Source organism: Lepidochelys kempii, chromosome 3, assembly GCF_965140265.1.
Source record: "Lepidochelys kempii isolate rLepKem1 chromosome 3, rLepKem1.hap2, whole genome shotgun sequence".
Taxonomy (NCBI): domain Eukaryota; kingdom Metazoa; phylum Chordata; order Testudines; family Cheloniidae; genus Lepidochelys; species Lepidochelys kempii.
Window position 1 is genome coordinate 158,187,511 of NC_133258.1, and position 25,593 is coordinate 158,213,103.

Consider the following 25,593-nt stretch of genomic DNA (forward strand, 5'->3'; position numbering starts at 1 on the left):
CTGCTGACCTAATGGATCTGTATCGAAATTATAGACTTATTACATCGTTAAATGTGCAATAAATAAAGTCACTAGCACCAAACATGTAATCCAAAACATTTTACATGAGTCATTTTTATAAGGCTATAGTTACACATCATGCAGTCAAATCAATATTTAAATACTTTGTCTGGCCATTTGACATCTTACTCTTCCAATTTGCTAGTACTATCTTCATTTTATTTATTGAAGTTTTTCTAAAACATTAGCTCATAACAGAATGTGCCCCCTAGCATTAGGCAGAATGACTAAGCAAAACTGAAGGCAAAGTGTTCAATTATTCTTAAGTGTTCATTTATATGGGATCAATGATAGGCCTCAAAGCATAATAAAGGAAATATAGTGCTGCAGTTTTTCCAACATATTATAGCCAAATTTTTTGATGATAACCAGTTAGATTATCAAATATGAATTCCCCCCCCCCCATTTTGTCATGGGGGCAATGGTAGTCGGTATAGGGAGGGATTAACACAATAGAGGATGTGTGAAAGAAATGTGAACATTTGAGTAAATTTGATTGGTTTTGGTTATTCAATATTCAATGAATTTTCTCAAATGGGTGTCTGTATTTTTTAAATGACTTAAGAACAAATAAGCATTATAACTTCTGTTTTAATACAGAACATTAGTTCATGTCATGCCTTTGCATGCTAGTCATGTTGTGTTTATAATATTGTACCTCCTAGTCTAGCTGTGATAAATAATATATTGTGAGGCCTCTGAGTCAGGCACTGGGAGTAATATCTTCTATCATGTCAGTGGAGAACTCATTGAGTTAAGGTCTATAAATAGCTTGGAAATCATCCTCTGCATACAAGTATTTATAAAGAGGACAAGAAACACATGAGAAGAGAATAATTGTATAGCTTGTAGGTTCAATGAAAGTGTATAGGCCTCCCATTGTCCTTCAAAGAAGTAATGGACCACAGATTGACCGGCTCCTGTTGTGAGTATTCAAGAGTCTGATTAGTTTTCAGAAGAAACAGCATGTATGTTAGATGTTTTCTTAAGTGTTAAATGTCTTAAAGTTCTGTTATAGCTTTTGTTTATTACTTTCATGAGGTTAAGTTACTGACAGAAGTAAAGGCAGAACACAGAAGTCTAATTATGCTGCTGTACAGAGTAGTGTGTATACAGAGAATGGTTTTGATTTATGCCACTGCTAATGTTTTGGGAGTTTTTAGTTCATGGTGCTAGATTGGCTCATGTAATGAGAAGGTGATAATTTTTATTTCGGGTGGATTGGAAGATTTAGAAAGGGATATATTTTATTTTAAACTTAAAGCTTAACAGTATTGTTGAAAGCTCTTTAATTCAACCCTAATTATAACTAACCTCATTCTATAACTGAAAAGATTGAATGGCATTAAGATGTTATATAAATTATTTAGCAAGTTTTTCACATTTTGATGTGGTCAGTAGAATGCTATAAAACATTGCGATTTCTGTGCTGCGTATCTTATTCAAATAGCACAAAACTCCCACTCCAGTTGCGGGAAGCGTGGAGATATTAAAAGCCACATTTGTACCTTCCTAATGCAGGGCTGCTGTGGGGCCAAAACTGCATAACTTAGGCAGCCAAAGTTGAGATGCTTATGGTCAGCTGCATTACCCAGAACCACTACAGAGGCATCTGCAGTGGCCCTGCCCCATCACACCCCTTATGCCAAGGCTTGTGGGGATGGCCTTATAAGACAGCCTGTTACTAGTTACATCTGTGGCTTTTCCTGATTCTCTGTGCAGCATAGTGGAAGGGGGAGTACTTATGTGGGTAATAAGAGGGCAAAAAAAAAAAAAAAGGAGGGAAGAGAGTGTAGGAAAGGAAAATGGGTAAGAGATGATACACCTAAATTTTCTCCATAATGAGTTTAAGAACTCCTCCTTCCATTTGTTTATAGAAAAGGGTCTGTCTTTCCTTTCATAGTAGAGCTTTTTTCAAGGAGGTTATTCCTATCATGTCTGGCTTTCTAAGACCTTGTCTACATTAGAAAGTTATACTGGCAAACCCTCCTAGTGTAGATGCATTTTATTTTGGCAAAAGGACTTTTTTGCTGGTATAACTTCCATCTACACTAGGGCTTTGGCTGGCAAAGCTGTGTCAGTTAGGGCTGTGTTTTTTTTCCACACCCTTAACCAACATAGCTATGCTGGCAAAATGTCTTAAGTGTAGACAAAATATAATTAATAGTAGCCTAAAATATAATGGAATAACTGTCTTCATTTAGGTCTAGTAAGCACAGTTTGATCAGATGATATATGATAGAGATGTCAGGTAACGTGGGCGTGTTTAATAGACTGGAAAACATTATTTTAGTTGAATAGCGTCTTCCTTTCTTTAGAAGTGGAAAAAGAAGGTGGTGGAGAGAACTGAATTACCCCTTCAAGATTAGGCAGTCTTGTCTTGACTACACTTGCAACTTTTTTAATGTAGAGTAGACCCTCAGAGTTATGAACACCTCAGGAATTGAGGTTGTTTGTAACTCTGAAATGTTCATAACTGTGAACAATAGTGTTATGGTTCTTTCAAATATTTACAATTGAACATTGACTTAATACAGCTTTGAAACTTTACTATGCAAAGGAAAAATGCTACTTTTAACTGTCTTAATTTAAATAAAACAAGCACAGAAACAATTTCTTTATCTTGTCAAATCTTTTCTAAACTTTTAGTAGTTTACAATTAACACGGTACTGTACTGTATTTTTTTCCCCCCTCCTCTGCTGCTACTTGATTGCATGCTTCCAGTTCCAAATGAGGTGTCTAGTTAACTGGTCAGTTCATAACTCTGGTATTCGTAACTATATGGTTTTACTATATAATAGTAGCTTCAGTTGCTGCAGTTAACAAAAAGTACATTGCTATTTGAAGAGCAGATTTGAGAATTTATGTATTTTAGCTTTAATTATTTTCAATGTTTCTTGTTTGCAATCTTATTCTTCCTGCAATCTCTTTAAATAGGGTTTCATGATTTTTAAATAAACAAAGTAGTTAGTTTGTAATCTGATCATGGTTATCTTTATTTTGTTTCTCTTTACATTTTCCTAGGCCCTTTTATGGAACTGGTTCTGTCATTCCTCACTACATGTGCTATAGAAGTAGGGTTGCCAACTGTCTGATCGCACAAATCCAGACACCCTTGACCCGCCCCCTTCTCCACCTCTTCTCGCGGCCATGCCCCTGCCCTGCCCCTTCTCCAAGGCCCCCCCCTTCACTCCATCTCCCCCGCCCCCCGTTACTCACTCTTCCCCCACCCTCACTCACTTTCACCAGGCTGTGGCAAGGGGTTGGGGTGCACCCTCTGGCCTGGGGGGTGGGGGCTCTGAGCTGGGGCAGGGTGTTGGGTTATGGGAGGGGGTTTGAGGTGCAGGCTCTGGGAGGGAGTTTGGGTGCGGGAGGGGGCTCAGGGCAGGGGTTTGGGGTGCAGGAGAAGGTGCGGGCTCCGGCTGGGGAGTGATTACCTTGGGCAGCTCCCTGAAGCAGCGGCGTGTCCCTGTGGCTCCTAGGCTCAGGGGCTGCCAGGCAGCTCCACGCGCTGCCCTTGCTTGCAGGCGCTGCCCCCACAGCTCCCACTGGCTGCGGTTCCTGGCTAATGGAAGCTGCGGAGTCAGCGCTTGGGGTGGGCGCAGCGCGCAGAGACCCCCTGTGCCTAGGAGCAGGACATTCCGGCCTCTTCCAGGAGGCGAACGGAGCCAGGACGGGTAGGGAGCCTGCCTTAGCCCCACTTCACCACCTACTAGGAGATTGAGACCAATTCCAGGGGACTCCCAGCCAATCCAGGAGCGTTGGCAATCCTATATAGAAGTCTCGTCTGGTAGTGATTTGTCCTGGATAAGATTGTTATGATGTTGGATTATTTTAAATTAGATCAGTTCTTTATCATTTGAAGTTTCACTTGTGGAGGTTTTCTGTAATTTGATTTCTGCAAGGCAGAATGCTGCAGAACCTGGTCCTGTTCACTTAAGTTGAAGTGAGTGATCAAGTTATCACAATCCAAGAAACCCAGAAGAAGCACATTTCTAGTGCACCCATCACTATGGTATTTGGGCACCAAATTGAAAGCTGCCCAGTTGAGCTGCTATTTTTTTTAAAAAGACATTTTAAGGAAATATCATGGAACAAATATGTCAATTTGAGGATTTAATATGTGTTTAATACAGTCAGATTGACAATGGAATCGTTGCATATAATACTAATGTATTACAAAAGTAAATTTGTTACACAGCTATTGAACATGGTTTTTATATTTAATCTCCTATGTTGAAATATTGTCATAACAGACTACACATTGAGGCAGTACTACCTGCGGAATTGAGGCAAGAGTGCAGGGGGAGCCCTTAAAGCACAGACATTCTGAGACTCCGCTCTTTTCCCTGTCTCTGCAACATAGTCCTTTAAATAGATAAACCAATTAAAAATTAAGGGCCAGATTCATCAGTACTCTTTGGCTGATTTCTGCTGCTTTGGTGTATTGCAGAATCTGTGTGGTGTGTTTTTAATTTAAGGTTGATACTACATATCTTCAAATATGACATGGTAGCATTCTCTATGGGATTCTTGTCTGATGTTGCTGTACGAAATTTTAAATCATTTTTAAATTTGTCTGATAAACAACTTAAGGAGGAGTTAAGGTTGAGTGTCTTAACAGCATTTCCTCTATTAACATGTTTGGATTTATTCTAAGTGTAACCTTAAACTCTGAATTTCCTGAGTTTATAATGCTTGATTGGGGGAATTATTGCAACAGCCGGCAATGAATTTCATCCTTAAGTTACTCAACCTTCATCTTAACTTACGTTTTCCTCCGGGAATATAATATAATTTTTTTAGGGATCTACAATGGTGCATGCAAGGAATAATCTGGAAAAGCAATAACCATTGGGGTGGTGTGAGGAGTACAAATCTGAGAATCCCCCTTTATTTTTTCTCTGAGTCTTGGATGTCCTTCGTTTCCATATAAGCCAATAGGCATTAGGGCCGTCTCTGTGTCCCTGATGCTCTTCAGACTATTACAGTTTTGTTTGTGATTATTATTATTATTTTTACTGTTAGACCTTTGTTTATTCCCAAAAGGGACCTTGCACTGTTTCGACTTCCTGACTGGTTTATCCCAGGTACTTCTCCTTGTTCACAGATTCATAGAACTGGAAAGGCTCTCAAGAGGTCATCTAGTCCAGTCCCTTGCAGTCAAAGCAGGACTAAGTATTATCTAGACCATCTATGACAGGTGTTTGTCCAACCTGGTCTTAAAAATCCCCAATGATGGAGATCTAGGACAGAACACCTGACTCTGTATTGTGTGAGCTATTGTTAAGACTGACAGATGTCAGGCTTCAAACATTGTGCATTGTTTAATTCAAATGTCTGCAGTAGACCTGCCCACTAAATGCTTTATTTACTTCAGTGAGGTCATTCCTTGAGGCATTTTTCTGTCTGTGCAAGCTTCAGTTCTTGGGTCCAAAGTGTTAGAGAGCAGTGCTTGAAGTTGTTTTATCATCTGCAGAAGGTTTTAAAACAACAAATGGGTGACGGAAATCATCCGTAATGGGTATCATTCATTTTACCTCTCTTCCTCCCCACAACACCCTTCCCCCTCCCTCTTCAGGGACTCTTTTCACAAGAGTTTATTGCAACAAGAGATATATCACTTCCTCCATGTAGGACTCATAGAACCCGTACCTCAGCAAGTACGAGGCAAAGATTTTTACTCTCCTTACTTCCTAATACCCAAGAAAAAGGGGGGTTGGAGACCCATACTGGACCTTGGAGCACTCAAGTTCATCAATTATAAAAAATGCAGGATGGTCACTCGAGCAGCAGTTAGTCCAACTTTGGAACAGGGAGACTGGTTCTTGGTCCTGGATCTTCAGGATGCTCATTTCCATATTTCTAGGATAACCAGACATCCCGTTTTTAAATGGACAGTCCCGTGTTTAAGCCCTCCTGCAGGTGTCCCTACTTTTTCTTTAAAAAGGGCAAATTGTCCTGTATTTTCTGTCTCCCCCACAATCAGTACTGTCAGGTCCTGCTGCTGGCCAAATCCCTGCTCACCAGCCGCTTGCCCACCAGCAGTTGCCTTGGGAAGACGCAGAGCCTGGTACCAGGAGAGGTGGGTCCGTCCCAGGGGCCCAGCCAGGCATGGAAGGTGGGGAGGGTCGGTCAGTCAACACCACCTCTCCCCACCACACTCCTTGTGTGAGAGAGCTGTATGGGAGTGTGCGTGTCACCTCTCCCCATGTGAACCCTAAAGATAAGAAGGAAAATAGATAAGGATCTAACTAGGCAGTATTTCTTTTGAATGGGCTCCGTCAGTTTATTTGTATGTTTGTACTGCATAGTTCTGATTGATTGCCGTTGAACTTGCTTGAATAAGAGTAATTTTGCCTGGGGTCCCGTATTGGGCATAGGAAAATATGGTCACCCTACTTCTCACAAAGGTCTTCTGAGGCAAGAGGTGCAATCCCTCCTAACACTAGAGGAGATCAATCCTGTCCCACCAGACTTCATTGGAAAATGGTTCTGTTCCTGGTACTTCCTGTTCCTGAAGGAAAATGGGTGATAGAGACCCATTCTGAACCTAATGTCAGTGAACACCTCTGTCCACTCTCAGGGGTTCAGAATACTAATTCTAGCAGAAATAATTCCCTCTCTGGATCCAGAAGATTGGTTTGTTTCCCTGGACCTTCAGGACACTTATTTTTATATCATCATGTATGCACCCCTTGCACAGACATTTCCTGTGTATTGTGGTATTCAGGGACCACAAACAGTATTGCATTCTATCCTTCGGCATCTCCACTGCCCCTTCCACTACTTCCTCTAAGTGACCTATACCAGATATTTAGTGTATGCTACTATAGAAAGGGAATAAGGGTCTAGATCCAGTCATTTATCTATAGTAGACAGTAATTTGGTCCATTCCACCCCTGGAAGGCGTTGTTTACTCCAGTGAATTTTAGTCAAAACAAAAAGCTAAACTGAAAACCACAATCACATTCTAGCAGATAGGAAAGAGTCCTATTTAAGGGGGAGGGATAGCTCACTGGTTTGAGTATTGGCCTGCTTAAACCCAGGGTTGTGAGTTCAATCCTTGAGGGGGCCATTTAGGGATCTGGGGCAAAAATTGGGGATTGGTCCTGCTTGAAGCAGGGGGTTGGACTAGATGACCTCGTGAGGTCCCTTCCAACCCTAACCTTCTATGATTCTAAGAACATATCTACATGTTTAACTTGTATCTCTTTTGTGATGCACCAAGATACTAGTACACCATCTTGACTTTTCAGTGCTAATCAGATATTAGTTTTCTAGTAACCCACATTTTAAAATGTAATTAGAATAATTGTGTCCTAGTGATGCTGTAATTAACTTTTGGCTGTAATATAGCATTTGTGGCACAGTTTTAACATTTCTGTAATATTTCAACCAGAGTAGAATGTCCTAAGAGAACAACTAAATTATTATTAAGTAGTTATTTAATAGTGACATGAATGGTCTGATTTAATAATTATTACAGAGGGGGAAAAATACATGTCTGTCTTCCCTGGAAATGTAGATTAGAATTTCCCCCAAGTCAAAAGAAACTAGGTAGGAACAGCAGCAATTGTTACAGTAGTTTGTGTGGCCTTGGGAAACGAATATGTTTTAGAGTATGACTTGAGGCCTGGTCCCTTAGACACAGAAAAGAAAACGGTGAAATAGTCTGGGAGCATAATATAGTAAAATCTCATTCCATGGGCAAGTTAGTAAGAGAAAAGTAAGGAAGGTATCATTTGATTAATAAAAATCAACAGAATCATAATTTCAGCGGTGTCACCCTCTGCAGTATGGCGGTGGGAACTCTCTGCCCCCCTCCACCCATGGCTCCCAGCTCCAGGTCCTGTGATTGGTGGAAATTTTGATAATAGTGTTGTTAGAAATAGGCTAAGCTATGGATCATTCAAAAGCCCTTTCTCCCACAAACAGTGATACCAAACATGACAAACCAAGTGTGTAGATATATATTTGAGAAAATGTTTAAAACGCAACTTTTAAAAATTATACTTCAACGTAGGATGCATTGCTTACATAAAAATGATACTCACCTTGGATAATCATGGGGAAATTAGCCTTGATGTGTAGGGCTGAAAACATTTATTCATCAAAGTCATTATCAGTGTCATCTCTGCTAGGGAACCACCACTAGACACGTTGTCACACTGATCTTCATCCATGCTGCACTCACATATCTCCATACAAGATAGGCTGCTGGCCAATCATTTGCAGGGTGGTTTTGCACACAAGCATTTGATTAGCTGAAGGATTGATTCTGGAGCAGGTAATATTTCACACACAACTGGTGTGATCAGTCCATCCTCCAAGACTGATAGAGGACAGTAGTTTTGGATGTGCTTGCTCATCCCAGATCCATTCCATTGCTTGATAATTTGCCCTCTCACTAGCAGGTATAAATGCACTCTTTGTCAATGGCAATTTTTTTCCATTTGTCAGCTTCCTGGAAAATGTCCTCCAGTATAACTCTGCAAGTGTTGTAATGTTGGTCTTCAAATGGTAAACTTGGCATATGGACTCCTCTAGTGCATTTATGACTTCATCAGTGACTGTCTCAGCCATTCTGGGCCTCTTCAGATTGAGGGTCAGAGTCTTCAAAGATTGAATCAAATGGCTTCCAGTAAGATCATTTGGTCTTTCCAATCTTCCAGTAGTATCACATCTTGAAAAGGTATGGAAACCTGGCAGTGCGGTGGCTTTTGATGATCTGAGTGATAGGAACACATCTCAGAGAGATATGGCGAGTCTATTACCCAGCTGCAGGCATAAAAACAGAATCTTGTGGAAATCTTGGGTAGAGTCTCTCGGAGAGCACTGCATAAATCCAGAGTTCAGTAGCATCTCCCTAGCACTGATGGCATTGGCATGCAAGAAAATTTTAGTGTCCGCTTCCTCATGAGTACTACGAAGAAACTCCATTGAACAGTGCAAGGCAGCAGCTTCGTTACTCCATGCAATGACAGAATTCTTCAGATAACCCCTTGCATGTTGAAGCATTTTTCCTGAAAAATATGTGGTTAACTTGTCCTTTGTGCAAGTATCAGACAAGTATGGAGATATTTGTGGAGTCAGTTATTTTGGTTTGGACAAGTACAATACAGGTGAGCCGCATCATATGCGCATTTAATTTACGCAAATTCAACTATACGTGCTTGGCAAAAAAAAAAGAAAGAAAAAGAAAGAAAGAAAGAAAAATAACAAGATACTGGAAATAGTGTGAGTGATTCCGTCCACCATTCCACTCAATGAACGTATGCCCCGGAGTGAGCATGAGATGGGAGACATGAATCTGCTGTTCCCTCAGTCGGTCTCAGTTCCCACATGCCTCTCATAGTGTGAGCATCTCGCCACGCTGAGTGTGATTCTAGTGTTTAAAGATACTGTACATATTTTTCGTGTAACTTGGCCCCTAAATGCAAGCCAACTACTTCATCTGGTGCTCAACCAAAGAAACAGCGATCTGTTCGAACGCTGGAGGAAAAACTGGCTGTGTTGGACTTACTGAGAGACGGTATGCTGGTCTCTAGCGTGGTACGTAAATATAGCCACAACGAATCTAGCATCCTTGCCATCAAGATTTGAGAGAGAAATTCATCAAGCCCTGGCATCAAGTGCTCCAATAACTGCTAAGGTGACGAGCCAGGTGCATGATAAGACTTTAGTGAAGACTGAAAAGGCATTAAACTTATGGCTGGAAGACATGAACCGTAAACATGTGCCTATCGGTGGCAACACATTGCAAGAAAAGGCTCTTAGCCTGCGCTGTTCAAACCTCCTGCCGAAGAGGGACAGCCTTCTGATGAGAAGGAATTCAAAGGCAGCCAAGGTTGGCTTAACAGTTTTAGGAACTGCTTCAACCTCAAAAACGTGCAGATTACTGGTGAAGCTGCATCTGCCAATGAAGAGGCAGCAAAAGCCTACCCCAAACAATTAAAGAAAATCATAGAAGAAAAGGGCTATCTTCTGGAACAAGTTTTTAATGCTGATGAGACTGGGCTCTTCTGGGGTGGGGGGAAAAAAAGCCCAACCGCACTTACGCTTCGAAATCAGAAAGACAAGCCCCTGGCTTCAAAGCAGCTAAAGACCATGTGACAGTGTTGTTTTTGTGGCAATGCGGCTGGGCATTTAATAAAGCTGGGCTTGCTCTACAGGGCTGCAAATCTCCGTGCCCTAAAAGGCAAGAACAAAAATCTCCTTTCTGTGTTCTGGCAATCAAATAAAAAGGCTTTGGTAACGGCAGCATTATTTCTGGATTGGTTTCACAAGCGTTTCATTCCGGAGGTCAAGCGGTACCTCAAAGAGAAAGGAGTTGACTTTAAAGGGTTGCTGATCATAGACAATGCTCCTGGCCACCCTGCAGTTTGCGCATAATAACGTTGAAGTCGTCTTTCTCTCCCCGCCCCCCCCCGTACCACCTCCAGCCTGTCGACCAAGGTGTGATTCGCTGTTTCAAGGCCACGTATACGAGGCTTACGTTCTCACAGATACATAGCACTATGGATGCTGATCCCAATCTTAGGCCATGTCTACACTACCCGCCGGATTGGCAGGTAGTGATTGATCTATCGGGGATCGATTTATCACGCCTGGTGTAGACACGACAAATCTATTTCCCCGATCGCTCTGCCGTCGACTCCGGAACTCCTCCATGGCGAGAGGCGGAAGCGGAGTCAACAGGGGAGCGGCCGCCGTCGATCCCGCGCCCCGAGGACGCAGAGTAAGTGATTCTAAGTCGATCAAAGATACGTTGACTTCAGCTACGCTATTCTTGTAGATGAAGTTGCATATCTTTGATTCCCCCCCGCCCCCATGTAGACCAGGCCTTAATGTGATAGAGTGTTGGAAGTCCTTCAACATTGCTGATTGCATCACTTATATTAAACAGGCAATGGATGCAATCAAGCCTGAAACAGTCAATGGATGTTGGTGAAACCTATGGAAAGTATGTGTGAATGATTTTAAGGGTTTCCTGACTGTTGACAAAGAAGTGAAACGCATTGTTGAGGCGGCCAGGCAAGTGGGTGGTGATGGCTTCGTCGACATCCTTGAGGAAGAAATTGAAGAAGTAATTGAGAGCCATAGGGAAACATTAACTAACAAAGAGTTGGAGGAACTGATAAAATCGTCTACAGAAGACGAAGATGACGACAACAAACAGGAAGAGCCAGCAAGTTGGAATCTTCATAAATTTGCTGAATTGTTCCAAGCAGCAAAACACTTGAATGATTTAATTTCGAATACAATCCCTCTATGGAACAAAGCCTCAAAATCAAACCTAGTATTACGGATGATTTGAGACCATATCAAGAAATGTTTGAGCAGCTTGAGACAACAGCGACAGTTGCCGATCACTGTGTTTTTCAAGGAAAAACAACCAGCAGCAGATGAGCCTATGCAATCAATTTCTCGAGCTGAACCAGAGCCAACCACTTTGTCTATGACTCGCTTTCCGTCACCCAAGCTCTCCATCACCTCCGTCTCCTGGATCGACATCAAGCTCTGATGACCCCCTGTAATTAAAAATACAGTACTGTAAAATTCTATTTTGCATATGTACTCTTTATTATGTACTGTACATTACTGTATACATTATACATATTACTGTACAGGGTTGTATACATAAAACCATGTACAGTATACTGTACTGTATGGGCTATTTAAGGGATTTTCAAGGGTAATTTGACTATATGCAATTTTCGCCTTACGCGCTAACTTTAGAACCTAACCCCTGCATAAGATGCAACTCCACTGTACCATGAGTCTCTTCTCTCTGGCAATATTTTTAATCCGTTCCTGTGCATATGTGTCAAACGCAAGGTGGAATTAGTCATATATTCAGTATTTTCTCTGTAGCCTCATCATGAAGTGTTCAGCCGTATCTCAGCAGGAGTTAATAGTTTCTGGTTTGTCAAGAGTTTGTACCTCAGCCATACCATCTATGATTGCTACGCTTATGCAGGCATAAGGTACTGGTCATGTTGCCAGTAGATGCTGGTGTAGGAAGATCATGTGAGATGTACATTAGATTGTTTTTTGCCTGGCACATTTGAACAGTTCCATTGAATTCAAACATCAATTGTGGTGCCACAAAGCACTTGTACTCTCCTGAAGTCTCTCATAGTTCAACATCACTCTGTGGTCTGGACGTGACGAGGAGATGAGCAAAAAATGACCCCCCACCCCCGAGTTTCATTGCTCTGTTTTCATGTTCTAGGGCTTTATCTGCACCAACTGCACAGAAAGGAGCTTTTAACAATCTAGTTTCCTTTTTGAAATTCCTCCCATATGTCAGGGTCAGACTTTTCTACGCTTCTTATTTCAATGAGGTACCAGGCTGTCATTGCAGCATAGTTGGTTAACTTGACAGCAAAAAAGGTATTTCAGAAAGTGTTCTAGTGCTGCGAGGTGCAAATTCCAATTAGTAGTCCTGACTGATCAAATAAAGAACAGCAAAGACTCAACCATCTTAATGTTTCACCGCACCATGACTGATCCATCTTCATCAAATTTCAGTCTGGAGCACCTCTAAGCAATCCCTGCCTTCTAATCTTAATAGTGTGGAATTTTAGTCCCATCATAAGTCATCTTATTTGTGTGTCTCAGTGTGCTATTGTAATGCTTTCTTAAATATATGATTGAAATCCAAGGCTTTTTGTCTTTTTAGATTCTAATAGGAAATTTTCATTAATCTGTTTTTGTTTTATAAAAACATGGTCCAGCATTCAGGGATCTGAACAAATATGGACACAGAACTTAACTAAGAGCTTGGAAAAATTTAGCCAGCAAACAAAGTTAATTATTGTAAAATGGAACACAGAGTGCAGTCATTAAGGACTTGTCTTAACCAGGAAAAAGGTGTGTTAGCTGCCACTCATTCTCATTCTAAAACTAATGTGGACAAGACAAGTTGTACTTAAGCATATGTAAAACATCAGCTATTACTATAGATTTAGCACATGCTAGCCAACATGTTCTAAAAACCACCTTTTTATCTTAGTCAAGACCTTTTACAACAGGAGCCTTAGGCAAATGAGCTCACAAAAAACTTCAATGGCAAAGCATATTTGCACATATTTTGTTACTTAATAGTACTCGTGCATCTTTTCTCCAGTTTAACCTTTCCCTTGTTTTCTCTATTGCAGACAGTTGCAAGAGCAACAACGGCAGAAGGAGCTTGAACGGGAGAGGCTGGATCGTGAGAGAATGGAACGGGAGAGGCTGGAGAGAGAGAGACTAGAAAGGGAAAGACTTGAGAGAGAGCGACTAGAACAGGAGCAGTTGGAGAGAGAGCGGCAAGAAAGGGAGCGGCAAGAACGACTAGAAAGGGAGAGACAAGAAAGGGAGAGGCAAGATCGAGAGAGACTTGAACGGGAAAGACAAGAAAGAGAACGCCAGGAACAATTAGAAAGGGAACAACTGGAGTGGGAGAGAGAGAGAAGAATTTCAAATGCTGGTAAGAATTTCAAAACTGAATGTATTCAAGTACTGGCTTGATTGTTTGTGTTTGGTCAATGGAGTGGGACAGGGCAGAGTTGACAGTAAGTATTTATGTGAAGACAAAAAAAAACTGTTTCTCAATTGCATATTTCTTGATTTTTCTAGGATTAGCTTCTTTTTTTTAACTATAATAATTCTGGATGTCTGACCTCAGGAGAACATCCTTTTCTCTAGAATTGTCATAATTTCCAGTAACTGAAATAAAATGGGTAAATGGTGCTTATTGTTCACTGTATTTTCTAATTGCACAAAAGGTTTTTGAACTTGTTGGCACCTGAAGACATGACCATTTGAAGATTAAAGTTTCTAAGTACTTTCTAGTCTACTTTGATCAATTAAGCAAGACCATATACGTTTTTATGTATTCTGATAATGACACCATTGGCTTAAGAGAATCTGTACACTCTGTAAGTGTGCACATGCATAAGCCAGCTTGGTAACATTGCAAGGCAGATATCTCACCAAGAGTCTTATTTCTTATTTATCAATTAATATGGTTTGTATTAAGATATCAGTTTTTCATGTATCAGTAGATATAACCTGTAGTAAACTATCTGCAACAAGCTAGGATCCAAAAATAAGCCAGGATCTAACTTTGTTTTCTGATGTAATGAGACATATAGTTAAGCATTTCTTAATTAATTACTTAACTTAGTGCATGTGAGAAATCAACTGCTGTTGAGAAATCAACTGCTGTTGAAACTAAACTAAACTATCTAATGTAAAACAAATTGCTTGAGAAGAAAGTATTGTTTTTTTGTGTTACGCTTTGAATATTTTTACTCGTGTGGAGTGATCTCCCTATTCTGGGGAGGGGAAGAATCAGGTTTACTTACTGCCTATATGTTAGTTTTATTGGTGAAATTAAAATGAATGTTAAGATCACTACACTTGAGTTGCAACCAACCAAAGATAAAGCTGATATGGAAGGACCAGTTAATAAATCGTGTTGCCTGATCCATTTCACTAATGGAATTTGAGAACTTATGCCATATTTCTTTAGATTTCCAGAATGTGCTTGTAAATTCAAATGTTGGCACAAAAATAGTTGATGAAATCAAAAGTAGATTTTTATAGTATGTAAAAACTTTCCTAACAGGATTTTCACTTGTGCCTAATCCTCTGGTACTAACTATAGTCTACATTTATACATTTTGTTTGAATGCTGATTTTGTTGCTTCATTAGCTCCCTTTTTCTCTCTCTCCTTTTTTATCCTGCCTTTGCTGCTGCTTTCCATCTTCTGTCCAGCTTCATCTTTCGACAACTCCCTGTTTAGCACACCACTTCCTGAATACTCCAGTTGCCAGCCTCCTTCAGCACCTCCTCCATCATATGCAAAAGCAATATCAGCACCAGGGTCAGATTCCACTCCGGATTACGCTGTAGTGACCTCTGCACCACCGACTTCCACTCCCCCTACACCGCCACTAAGGCATTCCGCATCACGTTTTGCTACATCTTTAGGCTCAGCCTTCCACCCTGTTCTTCCCCATTATGCTACAGTTCCTCGTCCTCTGAACAAAAATTCTCGGCCACCTTCTCCTGTGAATGCCCCAACTTCTTTGCCCCCAAATACAAAGTCCATTGTCTGGTCTGCTCCCAGTTTTGCACCACTTCCCCCGTCTCCTCCAGTAATGATCAGCAGCCCACCGGGCAAAGCTACTGGTCCAAGACCTGTCCTCCCAATTTCTGCTTCTAGTTCTGTGTCCCAAATGCCCCAGTCTCCTCCTCCTCCCAATGGGCTTCCTGAGTCTGTAACTTACTCAGTTCCTTCACCTTCTACCTCAGGTCCAACGCCGCTGCCGCCGCCGCCACCACCACCACTGCCTTCCTTTCCACCTGTCTCACTCTCTGGACCTCAAACTTCGCCTTCTCCTAGTTCCCCTAATGCCTCAACTCCCTCATCCAAGCCTAGTGTTCTCCCTTCTCCCTCTGCAGCTACCCCTGCCTCTGTTGAGAACTCTCTAAACTCTGTGCTGGGAGACTCCTCTGCTTCTGAGCCAGTCTTGCAGGCAGCCTCTCAGCTGATTGAACCTCCGACCCAGCAGGGTAAGGCTTTCTGTTATTGCTACTAATTAACTAATCAGGAATAGACCCAAAACCAATTTGCATCAAAACCTTTAAGTGTCTTGACTTAATAAAACACTTTTGAACATAGCAGTGATCTTAATACTGCAACAAAATACAGTTTTTGAAGGGATGATAGGGGATATTATAAAGCTCTGAAAAGAAGAGTTGGGATAATATGCTCTGTGAAAGATATAAAATACATATCTAGAATCGTTGGGTCTTATTTTTCAAGAATCATTTGAGTCGTGATGATTTGATGAATTCTGCATCATTAGTTTATTTAGAATTCCCTAAAACTAGGTAGTAGTAGTAAATTCCTAATTGCAGTGTGAACCAAGGAGCATATGATGGAGCTTTGAATGTGTGAGTTGGTCTTAGTGAAAAGTAAGCCGAACCATTTACTGATACTTATGAGGTAGTTCAAGTTTTAGCTATATGTATGTAATTACTACAAGATATATCTGGACTGTGTGAATTTGTGAATACACACGCTCATGTGCTAGACAAGATCTACACATAGTCACACCACTTTAGCTAAAATTAGTTCTAAATTCTAGTTACAGTGATGCAAAAGCTTGTGCATGCTCTTAATTTGATATAAACCTAGTTTAAAATAATTCAAGTAAACAAGTAACAGGTTTTAAGTTGACATAAACAAGGATTAAAAAGATTTGAGTATCCATGTATATGTCTGCACCAGTTAAACTAAATACTAATTTTAGCTAAACTGGTGCAACTTTTATGTGAAGTCAAGCTCTTAAATTTATTAAGTTGGATGATTATCTTCCACTCCAATAATTTATTAAGACCATTTTATAATAATCAGAAAAAGTGAAAAAAAATTAAGTTACAGTTTCATATATCGTTGCTTGTTTGTGCTCATGGAATAAACTCTTTTTGCATTTGTAGTAATACTTAAACAATGCTCTTCCTCAAAACATACTGTGTATAATTCTGAATTTACAGAATTAAAGGAGTCGTATGAAATGTATTTTTTCACAAAATTAAAAACAGGTGCTCTCCCTCTAAACTCTATCTTACAAGAATAACAATTCTCTAACTCACTAATGTATTTTGTATTTAATAATTAGAGTTGAGTTCTGCAATATTTACAGATAAGATGTATTTATGTAAGTCTAGAAGTCAAGTTTCAGAACTTTCATTTGAACAATAACGTTTAAAAGGTTTTTTTAAAAGTTTGGGTGGAGTGGGAGCGCCTGCTAGTAAAGTAACATTCCATTTTAGGTTTGCATTTGAGCCAAGACTCATTCTGAGTTATCAGGTGAAGGAGTGTTTTTCTCTTATAATTTGTAGTGCTTGTGTTGTTCCTTATTGGTTTTCTTTAAAAATTCTACCCACTTTTCTGTTTATGTAGCAGTTTTTTTGTTATAGTGAAAAGACTGACTAGTGTCATTGTGTTGCATGTCTAAGGATTCTGTTAGCTAACCTGTTCTCTTCCACAGTATTATGTACAGTATAGTGACTATTAATGTATTTTAAAAGCTTGTTTTCCCCCAAGAAACAAAATATTTTTCTAGTTAATTTAGGAAGACATTTTTTTCATAGTATGTATTAAGAAGAAAAGCCCTTATTTCAATGGAAATCCAGCTAGTCTTAATTCTTAATGTTGTTTTTCGTTTCAAATAGGTGTCATCCAAGGACCACCTGCACCTCCACCCCCACCTCCACTACCACCTGGCCCAGCCCAGTCTTCAGCAGCAATCCCACCTCCCCCAGGTCCTCCACCACCACCTCCACTTCCACCCTCAGGGCCACCGCCACCACCTCCTCTTCCTAGCCAAGTTCCTCCTCCTGTTCCTCCTCCACCTCCTGCCCCTCCTCTCCCTACCTCTGGATTTTCTATGGGATCTATGTCTGAAGACAGTCGCCCTTTAACTGGACTAGCAGCTGCACTCGCTGGAGCCAAACTTAGGAAAGTGTCACGGGTAAATGTAAATCTGGATTTGTCTGTGACTTACACTTCTAAATTCTATGAGGGTAATTTTGGAATAATTTCTACTAACATATATTAATAACTTGAATAGCAGGAATAGGTCTACCCGAAGAGCAACTTGACTAATTAAAGCAGTGTTGTTAGGTGTATTCATTGAAGCTGTATTTTATGCCCAGATGATTTTGTAGTATGTTACGTTAGTAGTTTTCTGCATGAATATAAAATCATGAAGTTATTAAATAGTTCTCAAATATATTATTATTTTGTGTACTGTCATAAAGAGTGAAGAGTCCTCTAGTTCAAGTGGAGGAGCTTCATCTAAAACAGACACTGTTCGTGGAAATGGACCACTTCCCTTGGGAGGCAGTGGATTAATGGAAGAAATGAGTGCCCTCCTGGCCAGGAGGTAAACAGATAATTTTATTCTTATAGAGCTGTAGATAGTATGATGGTTTCATAGTAATCTTAAAGGGATACTGCAAACTTAAAAATCGTACCTCTGTCATAGAATGTACCTACTATTGTAAACTACAACTGAAAAATTACAGAAATATTTTTCCTTTGTGCGTTTCATAGTACTTTGTGTATAGTCAATTTTATTTTCACTCGTGAATAGTCAAGTAGCTACTTTCCTCTGCGTATGTCTTTTGCTCAGCAGGGTGGGAGCAAAAACCAACATTTTAAATAGGAAAATGTGGTTGCAAAACCACAATTGTTGGCTAGAAGACTCAGTGGAAAGTGTATACCTGAAACTGCTTTTTACTGTTTTTAAGTTGATCTAGATTTCAAGTTGTGTATGCCTTTAACAATACTGAACAAATATTTTCCATTTTGTAGCTATAACTTCGATAACTTTAGCCATCTACCTTTCATTCTTAACTCACGTTTCTGTCTTTTAGGAGAAGAATTGCTGAAAAGGGATCAACAGAACCAGAGCAGAAAGAGGATAAAACTGTAAATTGATTATTATTTTGTGTGCTTTGAATTATTTAATATAAGGCCATATAAGAAAGCTATTCTAGTGGTTCAAATTACAGCTCATTTACAGCTTGCCTTAATGGGAAATATAACCTCCATTTTTTTCAAAGGGTACAAGTACAATGGGGTTGTCTTAAATGTTCAATTTAGTTCTTGCAAATTTCTTCTGTACTTTCTAGTGAGATTTTATGTGAACAGAGTTCATTAACTGCCTGAAAAAGATTTAGCTATAAATATTTAAACAATTCCATTAAACAACTTTACATCAATCTGACCAGATTTTCAGGATTCTAAAGCTTTTTCTCTTCATTTTAATCAGGAAGAATCAGAGCCTTCAACTTCCAAGCCTTCTTCAACAAGCACACCTGGTAGGTAGTATAAATCTGTGAAGTGCACTTTAACTTTTCAAAATTCCCTTTAAGTGTTAGTGCTGAAGTTTTATTAAAAACTGTTTTGTTATGGTATCAGAATTCATAATCCTGAGTGTTTTATAATGAAAATGAAATAACATAAGTATCTTAGTATGATCAGTAGTTAAAAATGGGTGGTTTCAGAGTAACAGCCGTATTAGTCTGTATTCACAAAAAGAAAAGGAGTATTTGTGGCACCTTAGAGACTAACCAATTTATTTGAGCATAAGCTTTCGTGAGCTACAGCTCACTTCATCGGATGCAGACTGTGGAAAGTACAGAAGCTCTTTTTATACACACAAACCTTGAAAAAATGAGTGTTTACCACTACAAAAGGTTTTCTCTCCACTCACCCCACTCTCCTGCTGGTAATAGCTTATCTAAAGTGATCACTCTCCTTACAATGTGTATGATAATCAAGTTGGGCCATTTCCAGCACAAATCCAGGTTTTCTCCCCACGCCTCCTCCCCCCCCTCCCCACCACAAACCCACTCTCCTGTTGGTTAAAAATAAATCTTGTTTTTATTCTTTGGTGATAATTTGTCTAAGGCTCAAATTATCCCCATTTATAGTTAGTCTTAACTATTTTCTCTTACGTTACTGTCCACAAATCCACTGATAGCCTTAATATAGAGAGTACACAGTCTTTGAACAAAGTTGAGGTGAACAAAGTCATGCGATTTTTAAATGGGTTTGTTGTCTGGCATTTACCATACACAGCTAAATGTAAAACTTCACATGAAATGTACAGCTGCAAACTCTTGAACTGGATTCAAAGTTTTAAAAAATTAACAAAGGCTAATGGCAATGTGTTTGCAGGATAGACGGTCGTTGATATAATAGTAATATGTGGGGAGAAAGCTGTAAATGTAGACTGTACTAAATTTGCCATCTGGTTTTTATCCCATAATCAAAACCTCATGTATGCTGCCATTGAATGGCTAAGTCTCTGTTGCTATCCAGTAGTAGTACAAACATCTCGTACCACCTGGGAAGAGCAGGTGAAATACACCAAAAGAACTTGCCCCAGAACTCCTGGCTTAGTGCAGGGACCCACTGAGTTGTGTGTGTGGGAGTTAAGAGGCAACTGGCAGGGAACAGAGATGAAGGCTATCAAGCAAATTGCTTGACAACAATCACAGAACACTGGCAGGGATAGGAGTTCAAATGGGGGGAAAAAAAATAGATTACCTTGGTCAGACCTGGACTATTAGCAGGTGTTATTGTACCTTGACAAAGTATACTTGTATACTAATATCTCTAAACTTATATTAATAAAGTGTATACCTCTAATATCTCTGCAGCATGGCTCCTCCTCTGATATATAACTACTACAACGGGACTCTAGACAGAGAAATGGACTTTTATTTGTTGCAGTTAATCACTAATAGCTGATTCTTGGCTGTACCCTGCCAGTGACTTACGCAGTCATTCTGAACTGTTGGACAGAAGTGCATCTCATTGCCCATGATCATGTACCCGTATTTGTCTCTAGATTGCTGTAGGTGACTCAAGGTAGTGAGCCAAAACTTCTTAGAGAATTTCTAATAGAACTGAAAACACACTCCACTAGGTGGAGCACAGAACTTGAATATATATGGGCTAGCTTTCAACATTAATATGAATACAATGAATCTAAAGATGTGATTGTTAGAGTAACACTTAGAGGCCCCAGCCGATATTATGGCCCTCTTGTACAATGTGCTATACAAAGACAGAGTAAAACAGTCCTTGCCCTAAAGAGTTTAATCTAAATAGACAAGACAGAAGGTGTGAGGGGAAACAGAGGTACAGAGAGGTGAAATGACATCATGCAGCAGGCCAGTGGAAGAACCAGGGACAGAAACTTTCTCCTAATCCAACTAATGCCCTATCTAGTAGGCCATGCTGATTTGACTTGTACTTGTTAGCTAAATCAATATACTTTTTAATTACTTTTAGGTCTCACTTTATTTCATATCAAAGACAAAACAATACATTATTACCAACATTAGAGGTTTAAAGGCACTTGAGAAACTTATATTCCTTTTAGTACAATACACAGTGCAATACACTTTTTCATTGATGGAAAATATTCAAGCCCTATGGAGCCATGTTATCCTTTCTCCAATTCTATTGAACTGATCATAAGCAGCTTTTGAAAGACATGTTCACAACTCAAAACAGAGAACTTTGCCAACTTGAAAAATCTAATATTATTCCATAATACCCATGAACACAGATATTACAACATAATGAAATCATCTTTCATATCTGAAGGAATGAAATAGTTAAACTATAGATTTTAAGCTCTTTGTGGCAGGGGCCATCTTTTTATTATGTATTTCTACGCCTAGCTCAGTAGGGCCCTTATCTGTGATTCAGGCAGTTAGGTGCTACCCGCGCTACACATAGTGTAGCTGATTTAAAAAAATAAAATAAAAAGATAATAGTTTTCCAGGTGGTGGTTTAATTTTAATAAAGAATGCAAGATGGTAAAAGTTAAATATCTTAAGTCAAAGCTACCTGAAGTTACTTCATATGCATTGTTATAGTGATGAATGAATATGAAAGCTGGTGTGTCTAACAATTTTATTTATATATCTAAAGAACTAACAAGGAAACCTTGGGAAAGAACAAATACAGTGAATGGAAGCAAGTCTCCTGTTATCTCCAGGTATGCTGCTTTTTAAACCAGTACTTATCTTTCTCAGATGTGTAGCATTGTCATTACTCATTGTGCATAAAAATTATTAGAATAAAAATAATAAATACCATCTAACTATCATAAATAAGGCAGCTGAAAAGATTTCATTTCTAATGTTTTTATGGGTATAGGAATATTCATATTGAGTTTTGAGGAGGATTGATGAATGAATGTAAAATGCTAAACAAAGTAGAATCTTATTAACAAATACCAAAGTACAACTTCGCTGATAGTGGTATAACTTTGATTATGGAAACATTTTGTTTTCCATTCAAGATGCATGTCCCTCAATCCTTAAACATGAGTTGTCCTCTCACTAAAGGCAGGTAAGAGATTTCATTAATGCATTCAACAGCAGATGAATCTGCCTAACAGCCTAGTCCCTCTGTATTATGATGGTTTGAAATATACATACCCATCTAGGTATTTAGGCAAAAGCCTGATGATCTCACCCAAATCTGATTCTCATGCCAACCTTAAGCAATGTGTTTGGGCCAACATCATCCTGAGGGATACAGCAAAGAAAGATCCTTCAGCACACTACCCAATTCTTTGCTAATACCTCAGACAGAACGTCAGTGCCTAGTTAGATAACAGAGCTGACAGAGAAATGGCCAGGATAGCCATTCTACCTTTTGGGATAAATTGCTTAACTAATGCTCCCATAAAGATCCTAAAATGCATATATTTGTCCATAAGGTAAAAACAAGGAATTGTTCAATATATGATCCTGTATGTCCTGCATACAAGTGTGCTGAGGAACTCTGAGAAATATCTTAGTTAGTCTAACATAATTTTTTTTTCCCTTGAGAAATACCATGTGAGGATCTAAAAAAAAGACAGCCAGATTCTCGATTTAACCCTGAGGAAAATGTTCTCTTTCAAATATAATGAGAGATTCTTGCTGTTAAAATTTGAAAGGACAGTTTGGTGATAACGACACAGAGAGGGAGGAAAAAATAATCAAACATAGATCCCTTAGTTCAGGGGTAGGCAAACTACGGCCTGCGGGCTGGATATGGCCCCTCGGGGCTTTGGATCCAGCCTGTGGGATTGCCACCACCGCGGGCTCTGCGCCACTCCGGGAAGCGGCCACACCATGTCCCTGCAGCCCGTGGAGGTGGGGAGGGCAGAGAGCTCCGCACACTGCTCTTGCCTGTGGGTACCTCCCTCAAAACTCCCATTGACCAGGAACGGGGTACCACGGCCAATGAGACCTTCAGGGGAGGTACCCACAGATGAGGGAAACACGAGCCTGAACCTCTCCTGCATCCCGCCTCCCAACTCCCTTCCCTAAACCCCTTGCTTGTGCCGCGCACCCCTCCTGCACCCCAACTCCCCGCCCTGAGCCCTCTGCCGCACCCCGCACCTCTCCTGCACCCCAACCTCCTGCATCCTGCACCCCTCCTGCACCTCAACCCCCTGATCTGAGCCCCCTCCTGCACTCCACACCACTCCTGCACCCTAACCCCCTTCCTTGAGCCCCTTCCTCTGCCCCAACCCCTTGCCCAGAGCCCCTTCCTGCACACTGCACCCCCTCCCGCACTCCGCCCCCGAACTCCAACCCCCTGCCCTGTCCCTGCAAGCAATTTCTCCATCCAGATGTGGCCCTTGGGTCAAAAAGCTTGCCCACCCCTGCTGTAGCTGAATGCGACATTTCTGTCACTAACAAAATATTCTCATCCCCATAGATCTTGTGCTTGAAAATGAAAGCAGCACCAAGCACAATCAGCTTGTTAGCACCTTTTTTCTAATTTCCAAGAACTAGGCAGGCTCTAGCAGTTGACTTCTCTGTTCCTACTACAGGACAAGTGCTTTGTTTTCTGTCACTTCTAATGCAAATACTATCTGAAGTTAAGTGCTGTGCCATGTGATGCCACACTAACCTAGCCTGGTCAGATGGCTGCCTTATTTGCCTGTGTCTTTTCACATCAGGCAGTATGTGCTGCAACAGAGACCTCATTTTCACCAGGTCTGTCCAGCTTACAACTGACAGCCTGGCAGTTGTGGGAGATTTTAGTCACAAAATGCTATTTGTATGAGGGATTCTATTTTGGAATCCAGAAGGCATTCCACCATATTTTGTTGTCTGAACTTTTAAACCAGGGGCTCTCAAACTTCATTGCACCGCGACCCCCTTCTGACAACAAAAATGACTTCACAACCCCAGCAGGGGGACCGAAGCCTGAGCCCACCCAAGCCCCACTGCCCTGGGTGGGGGGGACAAAGCTGAAGATCAAGGGCTTCAGCAGGCCGGCGGCCTGCAACCTGAGTCCTGCTTTGGCTTTGGCCCTGGGCAGTGGGTCTCAGGCTTCAGCAAGTCTAAGACAGCCATGGTGACTGCATTCAAAGGGGTTGTGACCCACTTTGGGTTCCTGACCCACAGTTTGGGAACTGCTATTTTAAACAATGGTCTCTGGGACACATGCTTTCATAACCAATGACCAACCATCCTTCAAGGATAAATTTCCATTTTTGGAGCAATCAGAAGGAAAATGGAAAAGTTCATAACACAAGTTCATTTCTATATGAGATGTTTTGTTAGTGCTGTATCTTGCCTGAAACCAAGTTTAACCTTGTGGTCCATCTGTGGAATCTAAACTTGGTTTTAAAATCTTTGGTGTTCTTTGAGTGATGGTACCTACTGTATCAGAGTAACAGCCATGTTAGTCTGTATTCGCAAAAAGAAAAGGAGTACTTGTGGCACCTTAGAGACTAACCAATTTATTTGAGCATAAGCATAAGCTACTGTATTACGCTGAGGGTTTACACATGTGCACCATGCATCTGGCTCACCGTGCATACAGAGCTAGAGAATTTAAAAATAGAAGTGTCAATTGGTCTGCACATGCATGCTGAACTGGCCTCATGGTTTTATCCAAAGTGATAAAGGGCAGGGCAGACCGACTGCATCTCCCAGTTCTGTCTCACTGCCGCATGGTCCAGGTTGGAACAATTAGTGTCCATTTGCTTGTGGTGCACTTTCTCAATCAACCTTTTATACAGTTAATTTTTACAGATTTTTATTGTTGTCTTTAGGTAGTTTCTAGTAATTTGAATAGAATAGTTAGTTTGGGGGCCTGTTTTTGTCTCCAACTCCCCCTCCCCCCCCGCCATATTCATGTGCAGATACTGGACTACGCTGAAGATCCCCAGCTTTAAAATCCGTGCCTCCTGCCCGCCTTCCTTCTTGGTCATCATTCATCTCCCGCTCTAGTTGTACACACACTTCTGCCAGTTCTGACAGTACTGCCTATGGAACCTGTCTCCAAGTTCTCATCTTCAGTTGAGTTAGATGAGGGTCAAGGTCCATCCATCACATACCACCACCAGGACTACTACAGGAAGCCATCTGCACTGTGGCATTATCCTCAGCTGCAGCTGCCTCGGAGCCATTGGTTTCCCACACCAAGGCGTCCTCCAAAACACCCTAAGGATCCATCATACTAACCATATTGGAGATCTTAGCCACAATACCAGCCATTTGACCCACATGTTCAGCAAGGGAGATCTCTCCAATTTTCCTGTCCAATGCACCTTCCAGCAGATGCTCAGAACTGGTGAGAGAGGAAGAACCGCTTAGCCCAGTTCCAATGGTATCGACAGAGCAGATTTCCGTCTTCCTCTCCGAATGCAACACTTGCTTCGGCATCCCTTTCACCCCCGATAACTTCTTCCAGTTTCAGGATCTCCTAAAGAGGGTTGCAGGGGAGCTTCAAATCTACAGAGGAGGTACAGGATAACCGACACCAGCTCCAGCACATCCATCATTCATCAGCACTGGGTAGAGTAGTGCTACCCATCAATGACTATACTTGAGCCTGCGAGGACAATTTGGCGCACACAGGCCACATGTAGATCTACTCACAAAGGGGCTGAGAAGCGGTATTACGTGCCTGCTAAGGGGTCTG

General features: G+C 40.8%; 1 protein-coding gene across 18 annotated transcripts in view; it reads left to right on the forward strand.

Annotated features, from left to right (window-relative positions):
* ENAH (ENAH actin regulator) overlaps positions 1-25,593 on the forward strand; it is a 144,754-nt gene that overhangs the window by 98,204 nt on the left and 20,957 nt on the right. For 6 of the 18 annotated variants that reach the window (XM_073338722.1, XM_073338726.1, XM_073338724.1 and 3 more), the window contains 7 exons: positions 13,228-13,538; positions 14,832-15,632; positions 17,301-17,605; positions 17,889-18,013; positions 18,507-18,561; positions 18,905-18,953; positions 21,586-21,652. In XM_073338722.1, the coding sequence (XP_073194823.1) occupies positions 13,228-13,538; positions 14,832-15,632; positions 17,301-17,605; positions 17,889-18,013; positions 18,507-18,561; positions 18,905-18,953; positions 21,586-21,652 (1,713 nt within the window). The remainder of the gene's footprint in view (positions 1-13,227; positions 13,539-14,831; positions 15,633-17,300; positions 17,606-17,888; positions 18,014-18,506; positions 18,562-18,904; positions 18,954-21,585; positions 21,653-25,593) is intronic. The other 12 variants (XM_073338723.1, XM_073338725.1, XM_073338729.1 and 9 more) reach the window with 3 other exon arrangements.